This window comes from Triticum dicoccoides, chromosome 4A, assembly GCF_002162155.2.
Source record: "Triticum dicoccoides isolate Atlit2015 ecotype Zavitan chromosome 4A, WEW_v2.0, whole genome shotgun sequence".
Taxonomy (NCBI): domain Eukaryota; kingdom Viridiplantae; phylum Streptophyta; class Magnoliopsida; order Poales; family Poaceae; genus Triticum; species Triticum dicoccoides.
Window position 1 is genome coordinate 616,238,220 of NC_041386.1, and position 9,465 is coordinate 616,247,684.

The window sequence follows — 9,465 nt, forward strand, 5'->3', positions numbered from 1 at the left end:
TCGACCCTCCATGCCCTCCATGTCGTCATAGAGTTATGGTTTGGGTGGGGAATCAGGAGAGAAGGTATGGGGCCACATCGATCACACGCAGTTCTGCTTTTTCAGCGGGCTAATGCGGGGTAGAAAGGACTTTTCATGTTGCACATAAGGGTGTTTGTTGTTTTTCCCTAAAAAAGGGGGTGTTCGTAGTTAAAACTGACGGAAAGGTTATAAAGAGAATAAAATAAAGTTTGAGTGTCAAAAGAGGAAGAAATTTTTTAGGGCAAAAAAGGAAACTGATTTTAAGAAAGAAGTCAAATAAGGAATTATCTCCAGATCTATCTCCTCCCTTCCGCCGCCGCCGCAGCTCAAAAATTCCCCACCAGAAACCCTCGCCGCCTCGACCCTCCATGCCGCCACCCGCATCGGCGCTGCCGGCCGAGCTTCTGGAGGAGATCTTCCTCCGCCTGCCGCCGGACGAGGCTGAGCACCTTGTGCGCGCCTCCCTTGCCAGCAAGTTCTGGCTTGGCCTCCTCTCCGGCGCTCGCTTTCGCGGCCGCTACCGAAATTTCGTCCGTGCATTCCCGACGATGACTGGGGGACTGGGAATATGATGCGTGGGACTGCCGCCCTGGTCGTGTTCTCCTTGGCGATGCAGGCTATAAACATGATGGGCTGCCAGAGGGAGCTGGATGCGCCCGTCCTGGTGGACAACAGCTATGGGGCAGCAGTGCTCTGCGCTGCGAGCGGCTGTGACCACAGTACGTGCCACGCAGGGCCCTTCCAGGTCGTCTTCATCGCTCTGAACAAGACTGATGCTCATGATTGTGTTGCACAGGCGTGGGTGACCTTGCCGGTGACAGGTGACCACAGCAACCCCATTTTGTTGAGCATATACCGTTCTCATTTTGATAACTGGAGCAATCCATGCTCCGGCCTTCAACTTGACTCCGATGTGTACATCCACGAAGCGCCTCCTGTCTTCGTCCAAAGGCACACTTCACTTCAAGCTTTGTGACTGCGTCGATGATCGCCTAGTAGGAATTCTCAAGTACGACCTGAGCACTAATTGCTTATCATTGATTCATATGCCGCTTGCTGATGATGTTATCCTCATGGCGATGGAGGATGACAGTTTGGGGTTTGCACATGTGGTTGGGTTAATCCTCAATCTGTGGTCAAGGCACATGGGTTCTGACGGAGTTGCATCATGGACTCAGCGTACAGTCATCAATATCAACAACATCCTTCACATTCGAAATCCAAAGAAAAGACTTAGGCTGATTGGATCTGTGGAAGGCACCGATATCATTTTCGTGACCACGGATCTTGGAATCTACAAGATTAATCTGAAGTCACTACAGTGGGAGAGAGAAAAGTTTCAAGTTTTCATCCCATACACGAGTTTCTACAATTCACAAGGTATCTTTGTATCTATATGTCCTTTCTTTTGCGATGTGGGAACAACTCTTAAATAATACTCCATACAAGTTAGTGGAATAAACAAAACATTGAATGCCTAGTCGGATTGAAAGTTATGTTTGAAATGGGTGCAAACAAACTTTGAGTGCCGTGTGGTTACAACTAATTATGCTTAATTTGCAATTTATACAGTATCATGTAATCCCCCTTCTAGAATCATACTGACAAACCTATGTTTGCGGAAAGGGTGACCCCCGGTGACGCGGCGCATTAAGAATGTGTGGTTGAATATGTACGAGGCTACACTCATCAACAAGATAGGTGACAAACTTGGAGGCAACAGGGGTCTCGCGAAGTCCTGATGAATTATGTCATCATTCAGTAGCCCTTTTGGTGCAACGGTGCTTGCTTGTTTTCCCATGTTGTTGGTAGCTTTTGTCAGTTAGCTTGATAATCTCCCGTGTTAGTGGCCGAGTGAATTGATTATCTTTGTAATGAACCTCTAATTTGATGTACCCTGTTGTAGAATTTACTTGAAAAAGCATTTGCAGACAGTAACCCGGTATTACCATTTTAAAAACTCTACAGTTTGCCCTGTCCCAGCTTTGATCCAATCTTTAAATTCATCTCTCAAAAGATGCACAGTTAGGGAGTGGTTTCTGTTTCCCGAGAGATGGTATGATAAACCTTTTTGCACCTTGGCTTGCTGGTTTTTTCTTAATGAATAATCTGATGGATTTAAGTTCTGTTTTTTAGCAAGCAATGTTGCTGAAGAGTATAGCACGTGAACTGGATCTCGAGCTATAAGTTCAGTGAACTATAGGATATGGGGCTGCATGGCTATGAAGATCTCAAACAGATTTTAATTGCTTCAGTAGCTCCAGAAACCTGTTAGGTGTGTGTTCGTTATTGGTTGTGCATCTTTAGCCATGTAAAGAGATGAAATATGTTGTTACATTTGGGGGGATAATGTGACAACCAACCTCTGTTTCCCTGATGCTTCCTGAAGAAAGTAGTAGTGTACATTGGTTAGAACAGAGTTTCACCTGTAACCTGCTCAACCTCTTCTCAGACCCACAATTGCAGTATTCAGATGTGCCTCCCTCTACCTGCATGTAACCATCTCTCAAGCCTGAAGATCTGTAAACGGCAAATGATCGTTGTTGTCGCTGGTTATATTTTATCGATTCAACATAGCTGTTCTCTCAACTCAGAAGTTCCTGAACTGAACCTCCACTAGGGCCAGTACTGTTCTATCTTTCACAGCACCCTTGTAGATCGTAGCGCATTTCAGTCTTCTATTTTTCGCCACGGTATTGTTCTGTGAAAGTTCCTTCCAACCACATCATGCGTATCAGGTATGTTTGAATATACCATCCCTTGTTATTTCTTTCTATCTGTTTTCGTATTCATGCGTTCCAAAAGGCGTCAGGAAATAATACAGGATGGATAATCTTTCTAGAAGCGTTCATCATACATTCTTGTGTACTGGTTATACATGTCTAGGAACTTGAATCCATTGAAACACAGCAGATCCACAAATACATGTCTCAAGAATACACTATGCCTCGATTTATTTCAGGTGCACATAAACATGTGTGCATCCAGCGTCTGCCACTAGTGGTGCCAAAGCAAAGAAAGTTTCACAGATGGCTCGACTCAGAAGTGACAAATCCTTTCTCTTTCAAGCTCTCGATAGTCTCCTTGAGGCTCGTCTCCAGGGGTGTCAGCTCCATGCCCAGACTTCTTATCTTGTCCTTTGATACCTGGTAGATTGGGGCAAACGGCGCATCATCTGCACACCTGCACACAAGAAAGGAAAAAACTAACTTCAGGGGTCCCGTCGCCATATGGTGCAAAGGAACAGATTAGGTGCTCTCTACAATGTTGAGAAATGCATGATTGGGAAAACATCTATTATGTCCCTGAAGCCTCAACAAGAAACAAACCAAGAAACAAGCAACTAATAATTTCCAACAGTATACTGTTCTCGATTCAATTCCAAGGGATTCACTTGAATGTTAACTTACTTGTCTGGCACTGGAAATTCAGGATACATCTCGTGAATGATCTTGACAAGGTCCGAGTGGTGAATGACTCTTTCAACCATACAATATCTTCCGTTTGCTGAAGGAACTTCATATGCAAGGATATGTGCCAGGGCAACATCTTTAACGTTTATCCATCCAAAGCAGAAATTGGCGTATGTAGAAGATGATCCTGCATGAAAACACCAAGGATTTCTTGTCAACTGTCCAGAAATGTCTTGTTAGAGTAGACTTCTTTTGGCACAACCACTGTAATTTTAACCCTTTTTTTAGACAAGTAACAATTCAGTTCATGTTTTCCATTGGTCATTAAACATCCTCTATGCCAGATGAGAATATATTCATGACTCTGAAGCTCCAAGTATCCAAATAAATGAATGCAAAGCCAGAGAGAAACACAAAGGTACCATAGGCAGACCCCCCATTGTAAACAAATCAAATGTCCAATTGAACAGAGTCCTCTTGATATTTCTCAAAAGATTCATAACATTCACTGTATATGTACCTATTAGCTAGACAAACAATGAAGAGTAAAATCATTCCAATATGGCAATATCTCACATTGCTTTTGCCAGTGCCAAACACACACACACACACACACACACACACACACACACACACACACAAGGAAATGAAAGAAACATAATTCAACATCGCTTGAAATATCTTGAGTTTGTTTGCAGAAATTGTGCTAATGGCTAATAGAAATTGGAATATCTCGAGCTTGGGTATTCTCTCGAACAAATGAGAAATGCAAAATGGGTATAGGGCAAAACAGAGCTCTACTTTACATGCAGAGAGTTAACCTATAGAAAGTTAATTATCAAGGCACATACGGACATACCATTTATAAACTTCAATATTGCTTCTGTGCTAGTATTCAGTGTAGGCTGCAACAGGGGACCGATGACCATTGTTGGGTTTATTGTAATTATTTCTAATCCATTATCATTTGCGTACTTCCATGCAGCCTCCTCGGCAAGGGTCTTGGATAGCACATACCATTGCTGAAGCAGACGAACATTCAGGATAACAAGATGAGAACATAAATGACGTACAGTCAACCATGGATTTAAAATTGAAATACAAAAGGATGTGGAAGTAAAGTTTTGAGATTTGTATACAAAATTAAATGAAGCAATGTAATTTTCAAGTTAGCAAACAAATATCAAAAGAACCCTGTTAAAGCAGAAATTATGGCAGCTTATAGTCAGTATGAGGAACCAAATGCATATCCCCACTGAAGAACGATGTACTTATAATGGCAAGTGCATGCGCCAGTTATACAGTAATAATAGTGATGTACTTATGATTACAAGTGCAGATGTCAGTTATATGGCATTGTATGTCGCTTCAACATCTATGAGGCAGTATTCAGCATAATCTTGACTAACCAGTGTGTAGATGCAGAGTTGTTATGCAATTGCTTAGTAACAGTAGACAGAGACTGACCATCTATAACATACTGGCATTAGTGCTGAGTTAACCAGGTATAAAAAAAATCCCTGAACACTAACCAAGCATAGTATAGTATGACACAAATAAAGATGGAATAAGATCAATTGACAGTTACTTTCCTATTCTTAAACTTCTTGTTGTGGATTATTGATTGTGTGTCATTGTACTCAACCTACATCCTTGTGTGAAAACACAAAACTAAGGTCTTCAATAAAAATGGTATCACCCTCTTATCCTAAGAAGATTCTATTTCAGTAGAGGTGCATACGCACAATGCATTTGCAGAATTGGTATGAAAGTCATCAAGTAGACAAAATAAGGGCATTTCAGTGCAGACGGAGTGAAAGACATATAGAGCAATCAAAGCCAGATAGTATATTTTATTAACGTGATTGCCACTCCATATGTGAAAAACAAGCAGAGGTCTATGAGCACAGAAAGACATATTACCTTATTCTTTTCGCAGACTTCTGCACTTGAAAACCATGTCTCGTCAACCACTACATCAGGAGTCCTTGGCTTCCCATTGTAGGCAACAGCAGCCATGGATGAGGTTACGATCACTCTCTTGATAGAGGCTTTCTTGCAGGAACGGAGAACATTGAGCGTTCCATCGACAGCTGGGTCAAGTAACTCAGCCTGCAAGACAGTAAAGACACACATAAGTACACAGAACAAACGTCCGGTGAAGCTGTTGTATTTACTAACTGAACATCATAAACAGTTTTAGCTGTTGAAAACATTAGCCCGTGCACATGCATAAGGAACAAGCAAATGCTGTCTGTAACTTTGCACAAGATGGTCATGATATAGTAGATACTAACCTTGGGATCCTTGACATTGTGATAAAAGGGAGAAGCCGTGTGGAAGACACAATCGCAGCCGGCAACGGCAGCATCAAAAGAGCCTTCTTCCAACAAGCTTGCTTTGAACAAGTGCAGCCTGTCCTTGACTCCATCCAGGGCCTGCAGGTGCAATGTTTTCTTGGGGTCGGCTGAAAGAAGGAACGGTCAGTTCAGTTAGCACTGGGCATGCGATGTTTTATTAAAAAGAAAACACACCTAGTGCCAATTTATGCTGATTTTGAACTCCAACAATCTAATCTAATAGATTTATAATGAAAAAATAGACTGTCACAGCCACACTATTATGAGAACTCACTTGTGTAGTCTTTAATTCAGAAGTGAGAATGGCTGCCACTTGACTCTGTATTTAGACTTGGATATATAGCTGTAGTAGTAGGGAGTGAGTGAACAGAGACAGAGACAGAGCCAGAGCCAGAGCCAGAATTATGTTAAGGGAGTCCCCAACACTAGCAATCACAGTATGCTATTGGTAACTAACTCGGTAGAATACAAGGGAATTTATGTTAATTTTGAACTCCAACAATCTAAAAGATTTATAACGAAAATAATTGACTGTCGCAGCAAAACACGCCAGCAACAGTGTTATGGAAAATCAGTTGTGTATTTTTAAATTCACAGGTCAGAATGGCTGCCCCTTGACTATTGTAGACTTAAGATTTACAATAATACTAGTACGGAGATGGCGTTGAGTTCATGCCACTCACTCATGCTAACAAATTCAGTCAGCTTCTTCTTCTTCTTCTTCCTTGTACTATCAGTTCCAATTTCACAGCCTGAACAAAACCTAGTCCCTCGCCCACTGAATCCATGAATCCCTCGCCGCGGCGGAGACCAATAACCAGCCGATAACCATGGATCCACCACCTAGAGCAGTCCGGGAGAGCGAAAGCGAAGGAAGGGGGTTGGGTGGGGTCCTGAGTACTGACCGGTGTCCCTGACGGTGGCGCGGACGGTGTAGCCGCGCTGGAGGAGGAACTTGACGAGCCAGGAGGCGATGTAGCCCGAGCCGCCGGTGACGCACACCACCTTCCCCGTCCCGGAGCTCATCTCCTCGTGCTCTTCCGGCGGCGGCTGGGTGGTGCTCTGCTTTGGCTGCAGACTCGGGACTCGGGAGGAGAGGATGGGTAGTTGGACTGTGGAGTGGAGCGCAGACAGGGAAAGGGGAAGGGGAGAGAGATAAACTAGTGTCAGGGTCAGCGTCCTCATGGGTGGGGCGCCACCGTGTCGGCCAAGTCGTCACCGTACACGTACACGGCCACGCCACGCGTCTAATTAGACCCGTTCCGTAATGCAGGGCCCTTCCAAGTGGTATTCTTGGGCCTTGACATGACAGACGATGACAATTGTATTGCACACGCATGTGTGTCCGCGCCGGTGACAAGTGACTGGAGCAAGTCATGCTCTGATGTTGAGTGGAGCGATATATGCTCTAGTCTACAACTTGCACCTGATGCATTCATCGACTCAATGCCCTCCATCCTTGTTGAAAACGCACTTCACTTCATGCTTATACACGATGATGATGATAGTGTAGAAATTCTCAAATATGACTTGAGCTCTAATTACTTATCGTTGATTGATGCACCATTGTCCGGGGCTATCGTTAGCGGTTCCACTATCCTCATGGCATTGGAGGATGGCAGTTTGGGTTTTGCGCATGTGGACAAGGTAACCCTCAACATATGGTCAAGAAAATTGGATGTTAATGGAATTGTGTCATGGACTATGCATAGAGTCGTCGAACTCATGAACCTTATCCCTATTCACAATCCAACCAAAAGGCTTAAACTGATTGGATCTGTGGAGGGCAGTGATATCATTTTCATAACTGCGGACCTTGGCATCTATGAGGTTAATATCAGGACACTACAATGGAAGAAGCTATGGAAGAGAGAGAAATTCCATTATTTGGTTCCATACATGAGTCTCTACAATCCACCAGGTACATCTATATGTCATTTCTTTCTGGATTTGGAACAATTTTTATATAGATACGTGTACATTAGTTAATGTATAATTAGATTAGTGATGATCACATAGAAAGTTATATATTTCATATGTGCGTGAACAAACTTCCAGTAATATATGTCATTTGTGCTCGATCAAACTTCAAGTAATATGGATCCTCGAATGTTACACCTAATTATGCTTACATCTACTTAATTGGAAATTTTATCGTAGCATCCCTTTTTGGAATCACACTGACACAATTATATTTACAGAATGGCTGAGACCTTGTGATGTGGCGCATTGACAATGTTTGATCAAAAAGTCTTAAAGGAAGGGGCCACTCTCGTCAACAAGAAATATAATCAACTTAGAGGCAACAAAGGTCTTTTGATGAATCATGTCACTAATTAGCACCTGGTGTGGTGCAATGGTTCTTGTTTTCTCGCATTCTCGCACTATTGTTCTTTTGCTAGTAAGCTTGACAATTCCTAGTGTTGTTGGCATGTGCCAGTGGGCGAATGAATTACGTTGTAATGAATCTCAATTTTCTCGCAACATCAACTTTGTGCTTTGTGGTTTAATTGCCTTCAAATTTTATTTGTAGCTAGTATCTTAGTCTTTCCATTTGAACTCTACAACTTGCACCCCTAGTTTTGATCTAGTCTCTAAATTGGTCTCCGAAAAGATGTGGCATTGATGAGAAAATGGTGATGGCATGTACATGGCTAGTGGTTCCTATCGCCCAAGACATGATATGATGATGGTTTTGCATGATGGCTCGTTGACATGTCTTAGTAAATCTTTTGGATATAAGTAAATGTTTTTGCGGTTTTATTTGTTTATCAAGCAATGTTACTGAATAGTATAACATATGAAGTAAAATCTTGAGACGGAAACTGAAGGTGGATGGGATATGAGCTGCATGCCCGCATGAAGATCTCATAAAACCTTTTCTTTCTTTAGTTCCTCCACCAATCTCTTTGGTGTTTGTTCGGTAATTGTGCCAATGCAGACACAATTAATAGGAGACTGTGACGTCCATGAAGTGAGATGGAGATGTGCATATGCTTGGTCACACAGTGGCGGAGCTAGCAGCAGGTCATGCCTGAGGCTATGCTATGTTGAGTGATGATTTTCTATGATTTTATATTTTCTATGAAGGAATTATAAGGAAAGTTGTTGTTAGGCCTCTGATGACCCACAAGTATAGGGGATCTATCGTAGTCCTTTCGATAAGTAAGAGTGTCGAACCCAACGAGGAGCAGAAGGAAATGATAAGCGGTTTCCAGCAAGGTATTCTCTGCAAGTACTGAAACAAGTGGTAATAGATAGTTTTGTGATAGGATAATTTGTAACGAGCAACAAGTAACAAAAGTAAATAAAGTGCAGCAAGGTGGCCCAATCCTTTTTGTAGCAAAGGAAAATCCTGGACACACTCTTATATAGAGAAAAGCGCTCCGGAGGACACATGGGAATATCATCAAGCTAGTTTTCATCACTCTCATATGATTCGCGTTCGGTACTTTGATAATTTGGTATGTGGGTGGACCGGTGCTTGGGTACTGTCCTTACTTGAACAAGCATCACACTTGTAATTAACCTCTATTGCAAGCATCCGCAACTACAAAAAAAGTATTAAGGTAAACCTAACCATAGCACGAAACATATGGATCCAAATCAGCCCCTTACGAAGCAACGCATAAACTAGGGTTTAAGCTTCTGTCACTCTAGCAACCCATCAT

General features: G+C 42.6%; 1 protein-coding gene and 1 long non-coding RNA gene across 2 annotated transcripts; one reads left to right on the plus strand and one right to left on the minus strand.

Moving 5' to 3' along the window:
• The first annotated feature begins 337 nt into the window (after positions 1–337).
• On the plus strand, positions 338–2,943 carry LOC119287374. Its single transcript, XR_005140850.1, has 2 exons — positions 338–1,401; positions 1,648–2,943. It is a non-coding gene; the product is annotated as an uncharacterized LOC119287374 (long non-coding RNA).
• Positions 2,852–7,413, minus strand: LOC119287373 (phenylacetaldehyde reductase-like). Its single transcript, XM_037566912.1, has 7 exons — positions 7,392–7,413; positions 6,700–6,957; positions 5,732–5,901; positions 5,358–5,546; positions 4,294–4,456; positions 3,432–3,621; positions 2,852–3,204 (listed from the first exon to the last, which is right to left on the minus strand). The coding sequence occupies exons 1-7, from the start codon at positions 7,396–7,398 to the stop codon at positions 3,045–3,047; spliced, it is 1,137 nt and encodes a 378-aa protein (XP_037422809.1). The 5' UTR covers positions 7,399–7,413; the 3' UTR covers positions 2,852–3,044.
• Between the last annotated feature and the right edge of the window lie 2,052 nt (positions 7,414–9,465).

What these genes read in the sequence shown, in the direction of transcription:
- LOC119287373 (XM_037566912.1), bottom strand. An exon ending in AATATTGAAGTTTATAAATG is followed by an intron (nt 3,622 to 4,293) that starts GTATGTCCGTAT and finishes GTTTTCATGCAG; the next exon opens with GATCATCTTCTACATACGCC. An exon ending in GAATTTCCAGTGCCAGACAA is followed by an intron (nt 3,205 to 3,431) that starts GTAAGTTAACAT and finishes TCTTGTGTGCAG; the next exon opens with GTGTGCAGATGATGCGCCGT.